The sequence below is a fragment of the Crocodylus porosus genome, unplaced genomic scaffold (genome assembly GCF_001723895.1).
Source record: "Crocodylus porosus isolate Cpor-Errol unplaced genomic scaffold, CroPor_comp1, whole genome shotgun sequence".
In the NCBI taxonomy this organism is placed as follows: domain Eukaryota; kingdom Metazoa; phylum Chordata; order Crocodylia; family Crocodylidae; genus Crocodylus; species Crocodylus porosus.
Genome location: NW_017728886.1, coordinates 92,108,950 through 92,133,829, shown reverse-complemented (window position 1 = coordinate 92,133,829; position 24,880 = coordinate 92,108,950). Strand labels below are relative to the sequence as shown.

Sequence of the window (24,880 nt, the reverse complement as noted above, 5' to 3'; positions counted from 1 at the left end):
TTGTTTCCCCTAGCACCCCCTGGCATAACAAGGAATAACGGCCACAAGTTGTTGGAGCATAGGTTTAGATTAGACATCCATAAGAACTACGTCATAGTTAGGGCAGATAGGATCTGGAACCAACTTCCAAGGGAAGTGGTGCTGTCTCCTACCCTGGGGCTCTTTAAGAAGAGGCTTGATGCCTACCTGGCTGGAGTCATTTGAGCCCAGTTTTTCTCCTGCCCAGGCAGAGGGTCGGACTTGAAGATCTACAAGGTCCCTTCCGACCCTACTTCTATGATTCTATGACATGCAAAGAATGAAATCAGGCTGGTCTGAGGCTTTTTCATTAAATACTGTTGATATTAATTACATTCCTTTTCTTTATTCACTGTGCAAAGAGCAAAGCTGCTCTCCCTGAAGGAGAGGAAGAGGATCTGTTGATTTATGTAACTGATGGTGACAGGATGTCAACCATTCCAATTTGCTCCTCTCCTGTTATTTGGCGGCCTCTCCCTATAGCCAAAAGCAGAAAGCCCAGCTGAATACCAGGCAGCTGGCAAATGCCCAGGGGAAAGCTTAGTTATTAAAGTTCTGAGTTATTGCACTAAGTTTCTGGGATTTCCCCATGGGTATTATTTATAGGACAAAAACAAATCTGTTTATTTTCATAAGAGTTGTCATGGTATGAAATCTCTTGCTCTTGGTAAGTGTGCTGTTCTGCCACAGAATTTTCCTTTGTAACTGGTGAGCTCTTAGGGCAGGGGCAGACAATTATTTCAGCTGGAGGGCCGCTTAATGAGTTTTGGTGAGCTGTTGAGGGCTGCGAGGGTAGCCCCACCCCTTTACAGGTGCCCTGCCCCCCGGTCACCGTCTCGGGACCGGAAGTCCTGCCCCCTAACTCCTGACCTTTGCCACCGGAAGTCCCTCCCCTCACCCCATTAGTACTCCATTTGGGAAGGAGATTTCCCATCTTGGAACTGGAAAAAAACCAGATTATATACTAAAAATCAAACATCCACAATAACATATTTTAATTTTATTTAAAAAAATATTTTTGTCCTGATTTGTGTGCGTTTGTGTTGTGTATACAGAGGTGACTGCATAATAGCTCAAAATTAAGTCTTATTTTTATATATTGTGGGGGTGTTGGTAGGTGTGAGGGGTATGGGGTTTATGGGGGGTGTGGGTATGTGGGGGGAAGTTTGTGGGGATTTGTGGGTGGGTATGGGGTTTGTGGGGTGTGTGGAGGGGAAGGATGGCTGGGGGTGTGCGGGGGGTGTGTGCATGTAGCAGTCAGTGGGGCTCCCCCAAGAGGTATACAGGGGTGTGTGTGGTGGGGTGCATATAGGGAGGGGTTTGTGGTTTGTGATTGTGTGTGGGCGGGGATGTGGTTGTGGGGAGGGTTTGTGAGTATGGTGGAGTATGCATAAGAGCCCCCCCAGGTAGCACATGCCTACCTGAGCTGGTCAGCAGTCACCCCTGCCCCACAACAGCCCGGAGCCCACATGCCCTGTGGCACCTCCCCACTATTGCCCACAGTATGCAGCCCCAGCCTGCCCTGTGCCTGCTCTGGACTCACCCTGGTGGAAGCGGATCAGTGGGGACCCACACCACAACCTTGACTCCGTGGTGGTGGATGGAAGAAGCTGCTGCTGCCTGATCTGCCTAGAAACGCAGTCCGGCTGCAGAGCCGCCTCAGCCCTGCTGCATGCTCAGGGGGCAGCAGGATGTGCCACGGGTGGGTGGTGCCTGGGCCAGGTGGGACCGTGGGACCCACTAAGGACCGGATAAAGCACCTCTGCAGGCCGGATCAGGCCTTAGGGCCTGCTCCAAAGTCAACAAAAGTTCACAACAGTCCTTTCACTAGACCTCAGACCCTCTGAATAATTAACCATTTCTCCAAATTCATTCCTTGCTAATCTTAATTTTGTTCTTCTAAGTAACATTAAGGACTTGTTGTTAGCTGTAACATTAAGGACTTGTTGTTAGCTGCTCTCTGTTAGTATTTTCCACTTGGTATGAGTATGTCTGTCAGAACTGGCTGGTTAAGTTATGTAGAGTTGAACGCATACTGACTGAATGACATGCAAGCAATTCTAGCCTTTGTGCTTGCACAGCATTACTGTGTGCAGCTTTCCTATTGCTGGCCATGCCAGCAAGACCACAGATCATGGATGGTGACTCCTAACTGGAGTGAGGCATGAGTGAAGTAAACTCATTAATGAGTTTCTTGAATATTTGCCAATAATATTTTGCTATGTTTATTCATGACACAAAAATACATAGCACTCCCACACCCCTGTCCTTGAAGCACTGCTGTCTCAAGGAGCCTCCAAATCTATCTCCTGGAACAAAATATCTCCTCCAAGGGGTGTTCAACATGAGTTCTCTATAGATAGCTACAGTAACATAACTCTCATGGGTATAGTGTTTGCCCTTAGCCACTGGGTTCCTGGGATGGGGTACTTACTCAGACCTCCATGCCCCTGGGGTTCTGTCCTCACATCAGCATTCAGCACAGACTGGCGGGGTGGTAGACAGCTTTATCTTTATTAGGAACAGGATTCAACAACATACACACTCACAGCTTGTGGGGAGAACAGCACCACCAACCAAACCGTACCCACAGGGCATCTGTGGGAAAGACTGAACTGTACCACTGCTGGCCCCTTACAGGTACAGTCCATATACCACTATGGGAACTTTTCCTGATGTCTTTTTGTAACATGATGATGAATCCAACAGCAGTTCCTTTGGCTGTGATCTACCCCTATACTGACCCAGCAAACCCTACAAAGCCTATGCCATAAGGAGTATCTGAAAAAAAGGATCCTTCAGTGTAAGCTTAAGGGAAACTGATGCTTTTGTTTTCTAACCCAATACAGTCTAGGATGCTGGAGTGGGATTTATGCTCCCTGTTCTCCACTATGTGCTGTGTGAAAAGTTATCTCTGTGAAACAGAGGAAAGATTATTTTAAATGATTTCAGTGTCATGATGCCTATCTCATGTAATCTAGCAGCATGGAAATGCACCTCATTATTACAACATAGTAGGGAATATATCTCATCAGATAATAGCATCACAGTGAGCAGCAAAAAGATCAGGCTGCTAACTTGTCAGCTATAATAGTAATGAATTATTTTGATCAAAGCCAGGCCAAAATCTCAAACCCTGATCTTTCTATAAAATCTATTTTCATTATCAGATCAATTTGCCTGTTTAGTTTTAGGGAGGATCAAATGCATATAAAACAGCACAGCTTGCTCCTGGCAGGTCTTTAGATAAACATTTTAGAGAGACAGAAATACACCGTAACTGCAGTTCTTTTGAAAGATAAAAGTCCATGAAACAATCTATTAAAACCCTTCAGAAACAAGATGAATTTTTACATTTGCTGCAGGCTCGTGTCCTATAGGACTGTATTGCTAGTCCCAGTGATGTCTATCCTTGGGCAGTGTTATGCAAGTCTCTTGCATAGCACCTCTTATTGTACCTCACGTTGCCCCAAATCTTTCTTTTGCTCTGTTAAGTTTGCTTTATTTTGAAGGCTGTTGTTTATGCATGTGCCACAGGACACCTTGGAGTTACAGCAATGAAAATGTTAGAATCAGAAGGGCTTTGAGCCCAAGGCGATGGTGGCAGATCCAGTGGTGATGCAGTGGTGAGGTGCATCCCATTTTAGCTGTGCCCTACATGCCTGCTGAGCTCTCAGAGCCCAACAGCACTTCAATGCAGCTCCTGCTGGGAGCTCTACATGTGCTTTGAGCTCTAGGTGCTCACCGCTGGTCAGCACAAACTCTGCCCAGAGCTCCTGCTTTCAAGCAGCTCTGGACCCTGCTGCTCTTTGTTCTTTCCCATCCCTTCAGTTGCAGGGGAAAAAAATGAGAGAGAGGCCAGCAATGCACAGCCCCTGCTTTTACTCAGCTCTGGAGGCACCATGCTGCTGCTCCTTTCCCTGCTGAATTCAGGGGAGGTGGAAGGGGAAGAGCAGCAGGCTTCGGTGCTGCTTGAAAGCAGGGACTCGGGGCAGAGCCTGAGCCAGTGACCTCAAAGCTCACAGTCCAAGTGGAGCTCCAGCAGCAGCTACTGGCAGCTCTGTGGCAGTCAGGGTCATTGTGAGGGACTGGACATATCCCTTTCATGTGTGTGGCACATGCACAATGAGCTCCCTTCACTGCACATGTACCTGACCCCCAAAGGGGGTGTTGCCACACCCTTGTCACCACAGTCTAGGGTCTGCCCATGCAAGGGGACCATAGACTGGGCATGAAGAGAAGTTGTCATGAGTGGCCCAGATCCTCCACAGACTTACCCATGCACAGCTTTGATGTAGGATGCCAACTTACAGCAGTGGATGATCTGGTTGAAAAGAACCAGAGAGAAGTGAACTAAGAGACACATACGCTAGCTGGTGCAGGAGTAACACAGGGTCACTCTCCAAGAAAAGGAAGTAGGGGAATGACAAGCAGCCAGAAGTGGCAGCACAGAGAAAAGCTGTGGGGCTAAGGAGAGATGTGATCACTAAAGTAACACATCCATCAAGGGCTTTTGATTCCATCATGAATTCTGAAGTGGTTACAGAGAAAGAGTTGTGGGGATGGGGAATGGTTTCAGACTGAGGGGGAGTAGAGCTAGATGTAGTGTATGGGTTTCCTACAGACAAGAATATTACAGCTTCTGAACAGATCTGAATTTGCAGATACAACCTTGGGACACAAGAGGTAACAAGTTTCAGCTATCAAGGCGTAAAGTGATAAATGTATGAATCAGTAGTTCAGTAGACTAAGTATCAAATAAGTGGCAGATACAGGGGAGACTGTAAGAAGATGTGTGAAAACAAAGGGAGAACTCAGGGTTCAGGGAGACCAAAAGTATGTCTACCCCTACTTATGTACTGTGGCCAGGAGTGTTACCTGGAATCCTACTCAACTTTGTCTCCGGTGCTCATTTTAGCACATACTTTGTAATCTCTAAAATGGCTATCCTGCTTCATTTTCAGGATTTGGACTGGAGGTGCTTCACAGTGGGCAAGACACAGAGCAGGGGCAGACATGCCCTACAATTAAGAGTTGGGAGAGAACAGTATTTTGAGGCATATCGAAACCTGTTTTTCAGTTTTGAAATCTAAGCTTAAAATTGGGTGCAAACAAGCTCAAATGCAATTTCCAAGGAAAAATTATAAATGCTTCTGATCTGCTTGTCATAAGGTAAAAATAAGCTGTTATGAGCCCGAATAGATATACCATAACTATTAATACTATTGTTACCTCTCCAGCACTGTAGCTGCGGAGTCGCTGGAGATGCTGTCTGTGAGTGAGATGATTAGGGAGACGGCCATTTTGAAGTGGGATCCTGGGATCGATGAACGTGGTGGCACGGCTGTTGTGGTCAACGAAGAAGGACTGTAAAAAGAAGAATAATGGATATTTAAAAGCAAAAGGCAAGGCATGATGCAAGAGTCATGGGATCAGGAACTTCATGCCACCAGGGAGTATGTGTTACAAAACCCTTCTCTGTGCTCAACCCACAGAAGCCATAAGTTGTCATAGGCCACAACCACAGTGTCTTGACTTTCTAGCTGAGACTGTAAGAGCTTGTATCTTCAGCACTGATGGGTCTTGGTTCAATTCCCTGTATACTGGCCAAGAAGTAGCTGTCATGGAAGTAGGATACAAATCAGAAGAGAACAATGCTCATCATGCTTGGTGGCCCCACGAGTCAATCAACAGTCTTGTGGATGCAGACTGACTTGGTCAAATCTGACAGTCATGACATTTCACACTTTACAGTTTAATCAGTTGTTTATTAATGAAACTTTACATGGTATTCACGCAATAGCATTATTTTTTACCTTGCTACATGCCAACTTTCTTTGCACTGTTTCAGATGAGCATCACCTTAATTTAACATCTCACAGGTCCCTTTGGGTGCATGCGTTTCATTTTTAGATGAAATGTACAATCCGAGCTATCAACACACTGGAAACCTCAGCCCTCAGTGAGGTCAATGAATGACTAGGGAGCTTACTGTTTTTTTTAAGTGTTGCTGTTGGGGTTTAGAAGCTGTAGTGATGGGTGAAGGTCTGACTGCACGACACATTATACAACAACAGAACAAAAAGATGGTCCCTAACCTTGCCCCAGATATACTGCAATCCAAGTGTAACACAAGAGATGATAGATAGCTACAGACAGATGGACAAGAATATTGGAATAATGAAGGAAAACTTGTCAGCACAAAAGAACTAATAGCACTACACAAGCAGCCTATTTGTTGCCAAGTTCTCTGTAGCTACTACAGCAAATGGAAGTTTTAAGGAGAGTTTTGAAATTAAATAATATGGTGGCTTTATGGATGTTTATGGGGAGCTCATTGTACATGGGAGTGACTGCATAGAAGAAAGCATGATGGTGTTGGTTAAAAAATTAACAAGTATATGATGAAGGCTGACATCAAGATCAAATTGGAGGCAGAAATCACACTTTAATACTTATTGAGAGATGAAAGGTAGATGGGATTAGACTGCGAAGAGCCCTAAATGTGCTGATACTTTGCTAATGCTAAATGTGATAGAAAAAGGAGAGCCAGCAGAGGTGTGCAAAGAGAGCGCTGATGTTCAAAACAAGAAGCTAGGAAAATAATATGATAGGCTTTGATATGAGGGGAGCAAGATAGCATTTTTAAAGGCCAGAGAACAGGAAGTTGCAGTAACTGAGGTGCAAGATGTTGACAGCTTGGATGACAGGAATTCAGCTGTGTATAACAGAGAAGGCTGCATCTTACAGACAGTTTGCAGACAGAATCTGGAAGACTGAGACACTATCTGGATGTGCAGACCTAGAGAGAGGTCTGAGTTTAAGGATACTGGCCTAAGTGACAGGCAAGATGGTAGTAGTATCCAGTGATCAAGGAGATAGCAAAAACAAATGAGAGAAAAGAGTAAGAGCTATGTTTGACCCATACTGAACTTGGTCTGACAGTTTGTCATCCATGAGCAGATGTCATGAAGAAAAGCTAGGTTTTTAGTTTGGATGAAAGGAATTAGGTCAGGAATAGAGAAGTAAATCTGTGGAGACACCTTCAGAGATCGTAGCTGATTTCATGTTTGTGGATAACATTATCTAGAGATAAAGTGTAGAGAAGGAACCAAAGCCAGACTCCTATGCAATTCCCGCAGAAAGTTGGAGGGGATGAGTATCCTCTGAAAGACATGCTCCATGCTTATGATAGTCACAACAGATAATCATACATTTTAAATCCAGAAAGAATCCTTAATGATTATTGGGTTTGGCTTGCAGTGTAATACAGGTGATGGGAATTTACCCAGACATTAATTTTGTTTGTGTCCTTACCTTACCCTGCTGGTCGGTTTTGATCTCCCAACCCCGTGGAAGCTCTAGTCGGGTATCAGCAAACATGCTGATAAAATTTACCAGGTCCCTGTTGTGCTGATAGCGCTCAAAATTCCGTGCATCTCTACGGATCTTCAGAATCATGTGCTTCAAGCAGGTGCTATTGGTGAAGACACGATAGGCACTCTAGGTATGAGAAACACAGGGGATGGAAATCAGTACTAAAGCCACAACAACAGTTTTGGCTACTTGGTATGACATATGACCAATGTTTCCTCTAAGGCAGCGGGCAATCCTGGCTGGGAGTGCGCAGGTATCTCAGTGTGCCCGCTCCTCAGCCCTCCTGCAGCAGCCTGTGGCCGGGTTGGGGTGGGTGGTAAGTGGCCGGACATGAAGCCGGTGGCGGCAGCGGGGGGAGCATCGGCACCCCCTTACTGTGGCACTCGGTATCCCCCCCAGCCCAGCACCCCAGGAGCCCCTACTGCCCTCTCTCCCCTGCCCCGTCAGTATGCCACTGTGTGCGCAGCATTAAAAAGTTATTGTGCGGCATGATTTTTTATTGTGTATGGCTGCACACGCATGCAGCCTAGCGGGAACGCTGACCACAAGGACCAAAACAATTCTCACTGAAGCCAATACAAACTTTCCACTAGTTTTAATGTACTTTGAACTCAACTCTTAGTGAATACTTAGACCTAGCCAATTTAAAATTTGGAATTTAAATTTAAATTGGACATAGCCAAATTGGAATTTAAATTTGACACAGCCAATTTAAAATTTGGCATTTTTTCCAGTGTATGTATAATATTCTGGGGCTTATTTTTGTATCAGTACCGCAATGCCTGATATACAGATGCATTTATACCACTGTTCAAATAAACAAGATCAGTATAGTGTTGTATATCTCACATTGGACACTAATAAGGATCCAACAGAAGTATGGTCTGGTCCAACAGCAGGGTTGGTTTGTGCTGATCTGTTGGGAGAAACAGGGCCCAAAGCTGGCACAGGGTCATGTAAATGATATGAGCAATACAATTCATTGTCGCACTCTGGAACCTTTCAGTAGAGACAGCAAGTTTGTCCAGGCAAGACAGGCAAAGACAGAAAACCCTGACTTCTTTTGGGGATTTTGTGAGAGGGATGTTACTGCTCGTGGGGACTCCAAAGGAAGTTACCAAATCATTCAAAGAATCAGTACAGCTTCAGTCTGTACTGGTCATGAAACTTTGTGCCAATGCCACCTTATTTGGGGGCCATATTAACTTGCCAAAGAATCTACAATGAAGTCAATGAACTTACTCCAAATGTATGCATATGTAAACAAGGGTGACCTGAGCTAATAATTTTAAACTTCATGAAACTATGAAACTATGATATCTGTATGTTTAAGCTGTTTTAAGGACAACATTGCAGTAAACCATTTTGATATGGAAATGTTCAGGCATTCCTATCAAGATTGGAACCCAATGAACTACAACCTGTGAAAACACAGGGGCAGATGTGATCCCCACCCTGAAGATGTTACTATTCAAGAAAGTTTTATGACCACAAATCATTAAGGTCCTACAGTCAAAGCTATACTATGACCAACTATAAAAGGCCATTTCAGTATCACTTAGCAGTACCAGAGAAATGAGGAATTTCATAGCTTTATCCCTTCGGGGAAATAAAATGTCCATTAAATGAGAGCTTTTCCATTTAGTTCTAACTGCTGGATAATATTTTCCAACTCAAATTTCACTGCTATAATTAATGCTTCTAAATTTTAATTGGAGACTGCGGTTAAAATATTATATCTGTGTTAAACCTAAAGTTATGTGCTATGTTATTTTTACACAAGTGGAATTTGTACGACTGCTTTGACAGATGTTTGGACAGACTATTCTGGCACTCATAGCAGAGTTAGCTCAAAATAAAGACATTCCATGGTCTTGGTTATATTAGTGACATAGGAAGCTGGAACTCAACCTTCTCTGAGATATCCCTGGCACCAACTACAACTTGTGTCAAGACAGCTCATGAAGGTCTTTACTTTCCTTCATCTTTGGAGAGAAAACCCATCATTACTAGGAAGTAATGATCTCCAAGAAGTTCAGGAATGATGTCTAGATGTTTACCTAAATACCATCCAAACAAGATTGTAGAGGACTGGGATTGAAATCTCAGGAAAACAGGATCTTCTTGTGAGATTTCTTAGACTTCCTGCACCTAGTTGGACTGAAATTAACACTTCTCCCCTGTGTGTTCATTTTCAGACTAATTGCAGGTTGGAAGTACACTCTATTCCAGTAAAGGGAAAAAAGTTACCTAAACTTTTCCAAACTTTAAAGAAGTCTGTAGTTTGGGTTTCCTGAAGGTTTAGTTCAGTTCTTATCTTGCCTGAAAGACTTGCTTCATTTCTAGTCTGTATTTCCTCACTGCAAGGCCAGCTGTTCTTTGTGTGCACAAACAGCACAGGGTACAAGAAGACTTCCTTCTGTCCCTGCACAGCACAACAGGGCTTCCTGCATTCTTAAGCCAGATGTTTCAAAAGAGGTCAGATAAAGATTTCATTATAACTCCATAACTCCACCTTCTCCAAAACCAGATAGCAGACCTGGTCAAATATATAAAGGGAGAGTGCTGCCCCTTCTCAGTGGAAATCAGCAGTGGCAGAAAGCTTGCATTGTATGACAGGCAGCCACAGGTTGCCAGTGGGGTAGTGTGGCCATGCTATACACAATCTAGACTACCCCATGTGAAAAATAATTGAGTCCTGAGGCAGGTAATTTATTAAGCAGTCACTGTGTAAGCTTCTGAAAGTACTCATGTGATTCTGAAAAGAGGAGTGTGACAGCGAATTATAGATCCTTACATAGTTTGCATGCAACACAGTGAAAAATTCAGGGTTGGTGATGAACTTCACAGCTGGAGACTGCAGGAGCAAGGTGATTTTTTGAGAATTCACTGGAGAAAGGGATCCTTCTCGCCTAATTTCTGAAAACAAAAGCAAAGCAAGTGATGTATAAACACAGCAGAAAATAACTTAAAAATAATGCAAACTCCTCCTGCACCATTGTTTTGACACCCTGTTACATCCCCTCCCTGTGCTCATTGCTTGAATCTATGAATGAAGCGAATCTATTGTTACAAGGTGACTATATGAAAATACCACTGTCCTACCCAACACATCTGCTCTCTTTGTGGTTTAGTCTTATTTGCTCATTTAGTGATAAATGTTTTTCTTATGATTAGTTCTGCAGAGCCAATGCAGCTATAGAAGTAAGAGCTGTATGCATTCCTATTGGCAATGACCTCTGGACCACATTCATTGATGTCTATTAATCAAAGGAATCATGCCAATCGTGCCAGTTTACTCCAACTGAAGATCTGGTTCCATACTGTCAGCTAAGTTCTGATTGTGAAATCTCTTGTGCTGTTAATTTTAGAACAGAACAAGCATGAAACATTTTAAACTCTAGTCTGAATTTGTACTGCTGCTGCTTTTAAACTGGAATCACATTTTGACTTGTCATCTGAACAAATCTGAGGGCTAGAGGGAGAGGAGAAGGAGGGGAAGTGCCATGTGCCAGAGAGTCTTACTTGACCACTAGTTTAATGTGGGGGGAATCTCAAAGCCCCCAGCTGCTGCTGCCACAGCAATGGCTCTCTGCATCCCACCTGCTGCTGCTGCATAGGCTCCCCAGGGGCCACCATTCTGGCATCCCCTTGACACTGGAACCATGGGCTGTTGGCATTTGCCCCACCCTAGTTATGCTACTAAATCCAATATATAACAAGTAATATAAGCAGTAATGTAATACAGTTTCTACCTCGGATAACAACTTTCAGGTGGGATCAGATATAATTACCCCCATGGGAGCACTTCACCTAAACTGAATCTGATAATTTGCATAATAAATGAAGGCGAGGTATAGATGACTATTGTGTCCAATGTGATTGGTTAATACACTGATTTTCTCGGGGAAGAGATGCAAAGATTCAAGTGAATAACAATGTACAAACCTGGATATTTAACCAAATTATGTTTTTTTAAAGCACCGATTACATGTTAACTTAATGTTATCGTTCCTCTTCGAGGAGACATTAAAGGAGAGAAAATCCTGTGGCCAGTCAGCCTCTTTCCCAGAATGCCACCTACCGTATCACCCTGCTAAAAGCTGGCTCTCTCCTACCTGAGCTTGGCTGCGATGGTTCTGCCTCAGAATCACTTCCTCCTCCAGTGGGGAGCCTTTCCACCCTGTTGTTGGTGACAGCATCATCTTCTGTCCTTTCTGTCGCAATAGTTCGCTGAATGTTTTGGTACCTGTGTATTTTAAGTAAAAGGAACAACAAGCGTTAGCCATAAATGTTAAAGTGGAAGAACCGCACAGAGCATTTTGCTATTCACAGAAACGACTTTCCAAGTTCTTCTTAACAATCTGAGAAAAAGAGCATTTTTGAACAACTCAAATAGAACTAAAACTGAATTAGCTGTCAAGCACCAAGGAGCCTGACTCTCCTCCTGCCTTGTATCTGTGGAGTCATGGACACATAATGTTAATTATTAGGTCAGAATAGTGGCAATCATCCTGTGAAATATTGCATCCTCAACTTCCAGTGCTTTTGGGAGAAGGGAGTTGTAAAATTCAACACTTTACAGACAGATGGGTCCATAAGGACTACTATTAATATTTTTTTTTACTAATAATTATTGTTAATTGTATTTCTTATAGCATTGCATAGATGCTGGAATGGTGAGCCAGTGGTCAAACCAGCATATTGGAGGGGAAAGAGAATCTCATGTCTAATCTTTATGTTTATAAGCAGGACTGAAACTAGATTTCTGATGCTGTATAAGACTATGGTAAGATCTCAAAGATATTTGATAGAAAAATTTTTTTAACAACATTACAGTCCTCTTCTTTGTTAATTAACTTTAACTAATGGTCACCCTACTGTGATGTTGTAATTTTTGATTTTCAAAAGCAGTGTCCACAGTGGGTCAGATCCTCACTAGGTAGAAACTGGCATGGGTCCACTGACTGTATCTGATCTGGCCCAAAGGTCCATTGATCTTTTACTTTCTTGCTTGCTGCCTTCTATCCTTCATCTGTTTGCCTCTAGGCTCACACAGGGCATTCCCTCCATCTCTTCTCTTGCCAATTTTTTAATGGGCACTCTATTTCAAAGTCTAATTTGGTCAGGGATCTGGCTTTAATATCTCTATGTACCAGGGATCTTTGAAGTCAAGTAGCTTAGACCTTGGTTTTACATCCAATCCAAATGACAGCACCTCCGGGAGCATAGTGCCTCTACATTATGAAAAACAGCTAAAAGTTTAATGGATTTATGCTTGACTTGCACAATAGTTTGAATTTCTCCCAGTATTCAACATATTCCTTTAAGGTAGCTTTTAATGGCTCAATAAATAACATAGTTAGCATGGGTTAAGAAAAGAAAAAGGAAACGGGGTATTTTTTTGTGTTTAGATGAACATGTACCTTACCAGTATGTTATTATAGTAGATTTCACAGAAACATTAATTTACCTTAACTTTCCCCCTTTACTTTAATGACAAGCTTTTTAATTTTTTATTCACTTGACTGCAGGCTAATGGAGTAAACTTTCCACTCTAGTACTGCAGGAGTTTAACAACACCCTCATGCAAAAGCAGAGTAGGAAAAAGTAGCTCAAATATTTGAAGGTTTATAGATATAAACCTTCACATACATATATGTTAACTTTAGTTTCTGTTTAATTAGATGGTAGAAAATCCCCTGCTGGCAAACTTTACACAGTAGTGTTAGCTGTATGCCAACAAACAGCTACTTTTTGAGTTCTGATGCTATAAAAGTCTTATACAAATACCAGAAAATGTCAGAATAACTGAAGAAAACACTGAAAGTGCAAAAGTTATGGGAATACCCTTGAAAATCTCTGTCTCTTTACCAAGTGATTTGTCAAGGAAAAACCATGTTAGATGCTGTTTTAAGGACCCTATTGTTATTTACTGTCATTGATTACAATTGATTTTTTTTTTTTGTAAAGACAAGTCAGGTTACACAAATGTTACACGGTTTAGTCAGAATCGAATGGAGTGTTACCATGTCACAAAATGGGATGAACCATGGCTGTTAATGTTTCATTAACACGAAAGAAAGACAAAGAGTACTACAGCACACTAGGGAGACTCTTTGTGTTTAAAGAAGAGCTGTTTATTTGCAGCACATCCAAACTGTGGGACCTGATCCTGCATTCCTTTCACACCCCAAAAGTCCATTAAAGTCAATGAGAAGCTCTGAGTACACAAAGAACATAGAGTTAGGCCCTTGGGCTGGAATATGCACAACTCCTGGCTTTCCTGCAGTTATATTTCCAATACTTTGCGGTTTTGGCTGGAAATACCAAGCCTTCCTTGTGATATTTTGGCATTTCCACTACCTGGCCCAAATGAAACCAGGAAGTGGAAAAGTGAACTCATTTGTTTGAAAAGAAAGTCAACTCTACTTTTTCAAACCACAGAATGGTTTCAAGTTTTATGTTGTTTGAATTTGGGGCAAAAGTTCAGGTTGATTTTCATTCTGTCAGCCAAGGTCTTTGCATGCTATTGCCTTGCCTAAAGATGATTTTCAAATACAGTCACTGAAAACTATTTCAGGTAATGCAGTTTGAAACATAATGGCAAAACATTATTTAAGTTATTATTGTGTAAAATCATATTTCAGCCTAAGTAGAAGTTTTCAAATACCAGTTAAGAAAAAATATATATTTCCTCCAAACAAGCAATCAAGATTGATTGAATTTTCTTTAGAACTGATCTTGAAACCTGTTTCAGGGGAAAGGTAATTTTTTAGGCCATAAAATGCCAGGTTGCTAACACTAGAACTGCTTCCCATCCTGGAATATGTGGCTTGGTTAAGCTTATTGCAATGGTCAGTATGAATCCCTTTTGTTGGAAGCTTAGGAAATATCCATAACTACCCACACAAATGTCAGCATGGCAAGAGGAGTCCCCCTAAAGACCTGGTGGTCTATTCAGCATTTTTAGTTAATAGAGCTCTTTTGCGGAGATTAGAGAATTACCAGATGGCTTTTTTGTGCTAAGAAACCATGGGATTCGACAATTACTCAGTTTATAATGTGCTTAGTCTCCACTGGGAATCAAGCGAGGAGAAAAATGCTGCTAATGAAAATCCCCTCCACTTCTCACTATATGTCTGGATGTTTGGCTGCTAAAAATAACACCCACATACAAAAGCCACAAAATACATTGCATTGTCTTAAATCATTAACAATTCAAGTCCTAATTCATGCTCAGATAGCAACAAAGGATATGGACCACTATTGTCAACACACTGGGGGGTGGGAAGGGGTGGGAAACGGTGAACCAGGGTTGTCCAACTTCTGAGTAGTTGAACGTTGCAGGCCCCCTGCCTCTTGGCCCTTGGGGCCCATGCCCACTGGGCTCCATGCTGAGTAGGTTGCTTGCTCCCTGGGCTGCATGTTATAGTGTGTAGGGCTCTCCACGTCATGCTGTGACTGGCTGCCACACTCTGTGTTGCACCAATGCCCCAGTGCTGCATGGGGGCTCCATGTTCCTCTGAACCCCTTGTCCACAGGTTCTCATGGCCACACATGTTGCACCATGCTGCCCCATCCCCAGAGGCAGGGGCAGGCTGCAGAAACCGGAGGCTGATGGGGGATCCCTGAGATTCCAATGGCACCAGTAGGAGACTGTTGGGGGGGGAGCAGCACCCAGACTGGGAGCCTGGGGGCTACAGGTTAACATTTCAGGGACTGCATGTGGCCTGGGGGGTCCCAGTTGGACAGCCAGTCGGAACTGAGGAGGTCATTCACTGCACGTTAACACAACCTAACAAATTACACATTAACCTGAGTTAACTATCAAGACTGTAAATGGCAGTGTGGACATTCACAATCACTTGTGTGGTTCACTCTAGAGCTCAGCCTTAAGGCACCAACACTAGTAGCTGTCTATAATGGAAATTACAACCATGTGACTTAACTCAGGTTACCTGGGTGTCAATTAAGTTGAACTGAAGCATGACCAAAAGCTCTAATACACTGCAGTTCTTAATGGCTGCAGAGAAGTTTTATTGCAAAGAACTTCTAGAAATACCTGCCTTTTTATATGTTAATGTTTAACAGCTTGATACAGTCTGAAGAAACATATAATGAAAACAGATTACAACAAGTTTTTTCTACTATGAAATCAGAACATGATTTTTAGTGAAATGCGGCTTCTGTCCCCAGCATGAGAAGTCTGGAAAGAAAAGGAGAACAGCTCCTCACGGATGTGTTTGTGGTTATGATATATTTGCACAATAAGCATTTTGGGGAAGTTGGCCTGAAGAAACTAGCTAATTCCTCCATGGCTGTCATCCGGGACCTGCTTCTCCCTGCGAAGGATATAGATACCAACTCCCAAATTATTTTACTGTCAGAGAAAGAAGCAGCTTTGAAGGTCTCTCTCTTTCTCCTGTTCACATTCTGGAGATCAGTAAATCTGTCTTTCATGGCATTTTAAACTCTATAATTAGAGGGGAAAAAAATCAGTCTTGCTTGTTTAAATAAGAAACCTTATTATTATAGTAAGCAGGGACAGAGGTCACGAAAACTTTTTCAGAAATAACTGGGGAAGACTTGTGCTTATCTCCCTTTCTTTCCTTCACTCTTCTCTAGTCAACAGAATCTGAATTACAAGCAGGCCAAGACAATTATGAAGAAATCTGTATGGGCAACAGTCAAACACAGATATTGTGCTCAGAGATAAACAGTTGGCAAGATCTCCTCTCTTTTCGAATCTGCCTGCCTCCCTTGGGATTCAGTTCAAGGAAGTGCTACAGGCTCATCTTGCTGCTTAAAAGATTTTGCAGTGTCTTTCACTGGGATGCTCATCAATGCTCATCTTTAAACAAGTCTAAATTAATACAGGATAAGAACCTGTCAGCTGCTATGTGCTGATACTCCCCAACCTGTGAGGTGCACAACTCAGGGAACCACTAGAGCCAGAGGCTTAACAGGGCAGCTTGGTGCCCTAGGCAGCAGTGCTGCATGTCGTGGTGCTGGCTCCTGGCTTCTAGTGGCATAGCCAGCCCACAGCTGCCCAGCTGTTATTCTTCCATTCCTTTCTCCCCTCCCCCTGCAACTAACATTGTGCTGGGGCTGCTGCCCCAGTTAACCTACCTTAGTTACACTACTGACTGGAATTAGGACCTGGTACTTCCAGGTGCAAGACCACCAGTAACACCCAACCTGCAGCAGAGGTGGTATTCTACCAGATATAGTTTGGGCAAACCTTGTTAGACTTTCAGGGCATGCCTACAATACCTCTCTAAGCACACTGAAATGTTATGTAGCTGTTTGCTGTTCATTGCCGCTCTTGGGCTCTCAGTTTTGGATATGCTCATCATAGGGCATATTCAGTGCTATTCTAACGGCAACTACATGACATTTCTTTCAGGATGTGCTGTGCGTGGAGCAGGAACAAGCAGGTAGGATGTTGTCCCCTGCCATCATTTGACACAATACAGACATCCCTCAAATTCTTCTACACTCTGTGTTTACCAAGCTCTTCAACCCTCCATCCTTCTGCACTGTCTTTCAATGTTACCTTAAAATTCCCCCCATTGCCAGCCCATCACATCTCTCCCAGCTAACTTTTTACTTTCTTCTGCCATGTCACCTGCCCAAAATTATCTCCTAGTTTTTGTACATTAAGTTCTCTTTCTTTCTACCTACTTGGATTGCTTCTTCAAACCCAGCAGTGCTTCAAAGCGTACCAATGTTAATAGGCACATGTCACTATACCAGCTGTAGATCATATCTTTTTAGTTATAATCTCTTTAGTCTTTGTTTTTTCTAAAAAGAGTGTCCTGTTGTTACATACCACACATTCTTATGCTAATATGAAAGAAATAATATCTAAACAACACAGTATTTTACATGTTAAACCAACCTGAAAGTAGCACTGAAAACTGTCTCAACTTCCTTATGCTTAACCCTATCACTTTTTTAGGCAAGAATATTGTCATTCACTAACAAGAGGTGCTGACCTGCTTAACGTGATCAAAAACTGTAGCTTCGGATATATTTTAGCTTATTTATATTGAGACCAGGGACAAACAAGCAATTTCTACTAAATTAAGAAAAAAGGGAGGGACTTAACACACATCACTATAATTGTTTCCCATGTTTATTTGTCTCCTATGGTAAGTGGAAGCAGACAAACAATACAATTATCAGAAAGCAGCTGATATGTGGTAAGTCTCTGCCCCTTTTAACTCAAAGTAATTTGTTCATTTGTCCATAATTTGGGAGATTTAAGGATACATGGATGCTCAGATGCTTGGAATAATATTAGAAAAAAATTCACTCATGACTAGGAGGTTTTTTGATATTGTTGTTTCAGGGTTTTGGTCCAGAATTACTCACCGCCGATTCAGCTGCTCCATTTGCTGGACTGAACCAGATCTGTGTATTCCATCTGGAGTGGCTGCTGCAGTGGGACGTTGCCATGTTGTGGTTCGATTAACGTGATCTACATAGAATACCCTTCCATGGCTATCTATTCGAGCTTCCCAGTCTGGTATTAGAAAAAAAAGGGAAAGATAAAACCATCAGTTTGAGAATTTCAGAAAAGCTTGTTGTCAGTGACAATCACATGAACACATATATTGTGTGTGCATGTGCATAATATATGTATATGTACTATCTTCATATACATAAAACATTTCTTCACATACAATCCATAATCAACCTGTGGAGTTCACTACTGCTGGCCATCAATTACGAGTAAAACAACAGTGGTTTTATTTTTAAAGATGCTTAGATACTTTTGTGATCATTAATAATATTTACACTTTTGCTTCTTGAACTGAGCAATCAAATCGCATGCTTCAAAAGTAAGAATTCCCTTATACAACCCCCATAAACAGCACTGATTGGACAAACTGTGGATGGGATAGTTATGAGAAACTAGCCACTGATTAAGCAGGATGCTAGAGTTGGTGGACCAATTATCTGATCTACCTTAGCAACTCCTATTTTCACTTTTTTTGTTATATTTCATGATAACTGTGATGTGTTCCTGTGTATACATATAGCAGCTTTTAGAGGGATAATATAATGTGCAGTCTAAGGCCCTAAAACTTGTCACAGCTTGGTTTGACATATTTGCAGAAATCTGTGAACATGCTTTTTAAAAAATCTGCTAAGAATTAGATAGCTGTGGAAGTTGACAGCATCATATGGAGCCTGGTACCACTATGTTCCCAATTGTCACTATGTACGAGTTGGCCGTAAGCATAACCAATGCTCTCTCCGCCTGATAGCTGCTTGTTGGTCTGTGTGAAATTAGTTGGTGTTTAATGCATCAGAAGCAGTGATAATGCTAGGAAAAGTGCTAGGAGCAAAAAAGAAGTTAAGGAGTGAGTGAGCTGAATTTTACTTTAAAGCACTTAGCATTTCTTGAGTCAAATGGTATAAATTTAATGTTACCTACATATTTTGTTACAAAATGTATTAACTGATAACCAGGGATACAGGTTTTCTGTTTCCTGCAGATGTTCCCCTTTAAAGGTGAAAAATGTGGATTTTCCCCCTTTGCAAACAGCTCTCCACAGGCTGACAGAGTTCCAGCCTGCAATGAGCTGCTTGCAGAAAAGGTTCCTGTGCAGCCCCTGGGAATTATTTAATGGGTTTATGGGCCTGCTACTGGCCCTGCAGGGAAATGGGGGGAAAGAAAACCTGGTGACAGGCAGGGCAAGCAGGATGGGGGAGGGGAGGGAGCAGTATACAGGGGCTGGCCAGAACTGCAATGAGGCTGCAGCTGTCAGGGGCAACCCTGCTCTGCCAGGATATGCTACACCCACTGCTGCCATCTGGAACCATTTGGGCAGTGAGCGCCCAGGAGCAGTGGGGCAGAGGTTGCGGGGTGGGGACTGCGGTGGCCCAGGGACTTGCCACCGCAGTCCCCATCCCGGGCCTTGTTGGGAGAAGGAGTGGGGGAAAGAGGGAGGGGCAGCAGGATGGGGACACAGCAGGGGCCACCCACAGGACCATGCGGGTCTTCCCCAGCCACCTTTTAGCCCCCATCAACTGGACACTGCACCCTTCTGCCTTCCTGCTGGCTTGGCTGCTGCCAGGCTTGCCTTGGCCAGGGAACAGCAAGATGTGGGATACACAGGGAAAATGGCAGAACATGGGGGGGAGGGAGGGGTTGCGCTGTGGCTTGGGAGTGACGGGCAATGGCATGGGCAGGGAATCATTATATCAGGGCTGCACAGCACCACAAAGCAGGGGGTGGGGGTCAGCCACAGTTGGACCCGTGTTTTGGTGTAGGGGGGAGCTGCTGCTAGGAAGGAGAGAGTGGGGGATAGGTAGGAGCTGCAGGTAGGGAGTGAGGGGCACTGGCAAGACTGGGGGGGCTTTGGCTTGGCAGTGAGGGGTACCAGCATGTCAGGGCTGCTTAGTACTACAAAACACCTGAGGGGACAGATGCAGCTGAACCTGCGTCCTGGCGGGTGAAGAGGGCAGAGGGAGCTCTGGTTTTCCATGATTAAAAAAAAAATCAAATCCCAAAATATACAGGTATTTAGAATTTATTTTATTATAATGATTGAGGCATTGGTATGTTTCCAAATGGCTTTAAAATGGTAAATATATCAATAAAACATTGTATTCACCTAATACTTCTATATATAGTGGTATTTCATTTAAATTGTGGATAAACACAGATTTTGGGGGTGTTCATCGGATAATTTTGGATTTTTTAACAGAGAAAACCAAGATCCCTGCTGATGGCATATCAACTATGCATTATACATATACGTAATATTGTATTTTTTATATTTTACACACACACACACACACACACACACACACACACACACACACGAGTGGTAAGGCAGTTGACTCAATTTTTTTGTCTGCATCTCAGTGATCTGCTGGAAAGAACCTGGGTTCTTTGTGTAACTTCTCTCCTACCTTTCAAGAGCACTGTGTTTTCCCAGCCTGTATTTAGAAGCCAGCTCTCAGCAGCCAACTTCCTTTCCCTGTCCTTGCCTCAGCTCAGTTCCAGTCCCAGACATGAGTAGGCTGTCCCTGGGCCTGCAGCTGGTTGCCTTGGTGTATCCACTTGGCTCCTTGTCTAGCCTTTACAGCAGGGGCGGGCAATTATTTCGGGTGGAGGGCCGCTTACTGAGGTTTGGCAAGCCATTGAGGGCCACATGATAGGCAGCCAGGGGCACATAAATATTAATTTTGTAAATTTTTTAGGGGCCCCACAGGCCAGAATAGCTCGGCAGGCCGCATTTTGCCCACCCCTGCTCTACAGGCTGTTCATGTTTCAGGTACCTGAAAAGACGGACTTTGGTGGTGGGGGGTTGTGTCCTTTTCCTCCCTAAAGTTTCCATAATAGAAAGGGCTATAAGCACACGCATAGTTTTTGTTTAAATTGGTTTTGCATGCATGCATGCACATGTGCACACACAGACAAATGCATACTGTGTCTTCTACTGCAGTGGTTTTCAAATTGTTTGGCCACTTACCCTTTACCTGCAAAATACTGGTGCTCATACCCACTGCATCCAACATGTGTTTGCATGATTATTACTCACTGCACACTGACCATTCAGAAGCTTAACCATCATTATTAAAATTTAGGCACGTACCCCTTGGCAAAATGGCAAAATACTTCCAGAGGTATGCATATTCCCATTTGAAAATCATTGTACTATTGCATAATCTTAGGGACAATGGTTTCTATGCCTCTCACAACTTAATTCCTGTATACTTCCCCACCCTTGTCTGCCTGTCAGCCCTTTTATGTTCCAAGCACAAGAACAAGGTTTGGTGAAGGTAATGTCCAAAATACAAAATAATGAGACATTACAGAGAAAATGCAAAGGTCAGCCAGCAACCAGCACCCCAAGCTGGACCATGGAAGTGACAAGCTGAACCAAATCAGAATTCAATGGATATTTAATGGATCCTAGGCAATGACATGCCCTCCATTCAAGCCAGCTTAGAGTCACTCTCAAAAGGTGCTGGTCAGGGACTGTTGGACAATACTAAGAAATACAGGCCCACAAAAAGTATTTCTGCTTTCCTCTACAATTACCCAAACACACATATGTTCATGCCTCAGGAAAAACACTATCACACAGTATAGACTAAGTCAGGTGTCTCCCCGCGAACCCAACCATGCACAACACTGCCTGAAGGGTGTATGCAACAATGTGCCTGTGGTCATATGCATGGTAACACAATGTCTAAGCAGAAAGTATTACAGTCAAACACTACGCCTGTACGAAGGAGCAAGTATTTGCTTAAGATTCGGATTCGGCCGATTTGGAGAGAGAGCAATTCAATTCAGTGATTCAAATCATGGTCCCGATTCAATTCAGATGATTCTAATCTGGAGATTCGGCACTGATTTCTAGATTTGGCCATAGACTAAACAGGCAGGAGTCTTCAACCATGCTGGACACAGCTGCCTCCAGCTGGTAAGTCTGTTGTGGTGGGCAGAGGGGAGAGGGAAGGGGCATGGACAGGGGGCAGATCAATGCCCCCGCAGCAAGGAAGGGATTGGGGCTGGGGCTGGGACAAGCTGCTCAGCCAGGCATATACGTAACTTGGGATAAGGAGGCAGCTTGACAGAATCAGGGGGAGCTGAAATGTCCATGTAGAAATTAATAGGTCTGGGTGGGGGTTAGCGGGCCCAGGGTAGGGGCTGAGGGGCTAAAAATAGTTTGGTCTGGGTTAGGGATAGGAACAGCATAATTGGGGCAAGTGGCTGGGCTTTGCCAGCCCCAGGGCTGGATGTTCTGCTGTCAGCATTACTTGCTTACATATATATATATAAGGCACTACTGTGAGGGTGCTTGTATACTAGAATGCATAGATACTTGTGCTTTGTGGTCACAGCTCATAGTTTCATAGTTGGTAGGGTCGGAAAGGACCTGAGCAGATCATCAAGTCTGACCCCCTGCCATGGGCAGGAAACAACCCCGGCAAGGTGTCTATCTAGCCTCCTTTTAAAGACTCCCAGGGTAGGAGCAAGGACCACTTCCCTTGGAAGTTGGTTCCAGATCCTAGCTGCCCTGACTGTGAGGTAGCGCCTCCTGATATCTAGCTTGAATCTACTCTCCATCAACTTATGGCCATTATTCCTTGTTACTCTCCCATTGCCTGCTGGTCTCCCTTGGACAGTTTATAGATGGCTACCAGATCCCCTCTCAGCCGTCTCTTGTGGAGGCTGAACAGGTTAAGGTCTCGTAGCCTCTCCTCATAGGGCCTTCCCTACTGCCCCCTGATCATGCGAGTGGCCCTCCTTTGGACTGTCTCGATGTTGTCCACATCCCTTCTGAAGTGCAGCACCCAGAACTGGATGCAGTACTCCAACTGCAGCATAACCAATGTTGCATAGAGGGGGAGGATCATCTCCTTGGACCTGCTCGTGATGCATCTGTGGATGCGTGCCAAGGTGCGGTTGGCCTTCCTGACTGCATCCCCACATTGGCGGCCCATGCTCATCTTGGAGTCTATAATGACTCCAAGATCCTTTTCTGCCTCTTGGGACAGCTCCTGAAACAACCAATCGTGTTTGAGTGTTCCTTAGCTGCATGGCACTTCTATACTACTGAAAGTCACATGTGAGGGATACTGAGAACAGCTGGTCTTTCCTGGGTCAGCTGGAAACACTCGACCATCTACAAACCATGGCATGTACCACTGTGTGCGCCATTGCAGGATATGTAGGTTCTGGGTATATTGATTTCCTTCCCACATAGTATTATCAACACTCCAAGGAATGAGTGTTTGAAACTGCATATGGTATAGGATTTGCAGCAAGACAAATGGGGAGTTGCACAGATAAATGGACAGATTGACATATAAGCTAATACAGCAAGAGGACCCTGAATTACAGCCCTTTCAGCAACTCCGGTGGCAAAAAGGATCCATAAAAAAACCCTCAGCTGTGAGGTTCTCCAGGCAGTGTAAGACAGTGGACCTATACCAGCCTCCCTTATACATTCCAGATTTGGGGCACACTGTAGGAGCCTGGGAGATGACAGAGAGATGCTACAGTATACTGCATTCCAGATGGTCCTTGTGTTAGCTCATATGTTGGCTCGCCTTAATAACAAGCCAGATGAGTCCCTGGCACATCCACAATCCTCCAGAGACAAAAACTCCTTGCACCTATTCCTTTCCCTGTCTCAAATTAACCTTTGGATTGGGACAGCTTGAGACCAAATATATTTCTTAACCTGAGTTGTATATCATTTCCACCCTTTAAAAAAACCCACACACATGTGTATATACATTGTGATGTGTCTATTAACACTGCCACTGGACCATATAAATGCTACAAAGCACCCATCAACCTGGTGTGTGCTTTCAAATCTGGCATCCATCACACAACTTCACTACATATATGGAAAATTCTGTTAAAATCTATATGATCCTAAAATAAAATTCCTAGCCAAGACTGTCAAAATAAAATAAATGTTTAGGCCGTACAGCTTTAGGGCTAAGGTGAAACAGAACCATTAAGAAAATCATTGAAAGGAGAAATCCCCTTCATCTGTTAAAAGTACATGCCTTAGAAAATACATTTTTAAAAACTTTCCAGAAAAGTTCTACCTTGGACTAAGATTTGTCATGTAAAGTAACAGAAGCATGGACTTTGGCAAGGGCAGAGTTAAGGCACGGTCAATAGGGCTGTGCAAAGCTTTGGTCACTAATTCGATTTGGCAGAGATTCAGCCTGATTTGGTGGCCAAATTTCTGAGTTGGAATTGAATCAGGAGACCCTCTCTGAATGGAACAGGAACCCTCTGAATCGATTTGGAGAGATTCAGAAAGATTCGACATTTGGACATAGGCACAGCTTTAACTGTGTTTTCTGCATACCTCAAGGTACCAGGTGGCTCGTGAAAGCTGTGATGCTGGGGTGGATAGAGTGTCTCACAGGAGCACTGGGGCTGGGGGGTCTCCAGTGCGCTCAGCAGCAGATCTGGAAGTGGACCAGAAGCACTTCTCAGTCTGCTGGGGAGAATAGGGGAGCACACAGGGGGCCCCCCTGCCCCCCCCCAGCTCGGCAACTTGTGCCTCCTGAGTCTGGGGGGGCACCAGGGGTCACCACATGGCTGATCACCAAGCCAGGGGGCTCCCACCACACTCAGTGGTGGACTCAGAAGTGGATGAATTTGCCGCTGAGCACTTGGGGGGAGAGCTCCCCTGCGTTCCTGTGGGATGCTCCATTTGCCCCAGCATCATAGCATTCATGAGCCATGCCTGATACCTTGAGGTATGTTGAAAAATTTAAAGCTGTGTCTATGGTCAAATCGGTGATTCTCTGAATCAGCCATGAATCTTCAGATTCGGGTTAGGCTGAATTGAATTGGGGATGGTGATCTGAATCAATGAATCGAATGACTGTCCCTGATTCGGGCTGAATCCAAATCGAAAATGGCCCGTTTTGCACACCCCTAATGGTCAACATTGTGCCTGTATAGTAACTTATCTTCAGT

General features: G+C 43.7%; 1 protein-coding gene across 1 annotated transcript in view; it reads right to left on the bottom strand.

The window, feature by feature from the left end:
* HECW1 (HECT, C2 and WW domain containing E3 ubiquitin protein ligase 1) overlaps positions 1-24,880 on the bottom strand; it is a 298,561-nt gene that overhangs the window by 75,960 nt on the left and 197,721 nt on the right. The window contains exons 11-15 of the mRNA XM_019539214.1: positions 17,776-17,926; positions 11,514-11,644; positions 10,193-10,314; positions 7,336-7,521; positions 5,251-5,385 (exon numbers count right to left, since the gene is read on the bottom strand). Coding sequence (XP_019394759.1) covers positions 5,251-5,385; positions 7,336-7,521; positions 10,193-10,314; positions 11,514-11,644; positions 17,776-17,926 — 725 coding nt within the window. The remainder of the gene's footprint in view (positions 1-5,250; positions 5,386-7,335; positions 7,522-10,192; positions 10,315-11,513; positions 11,645-17,775; positions 17,927-24,880) is intronic.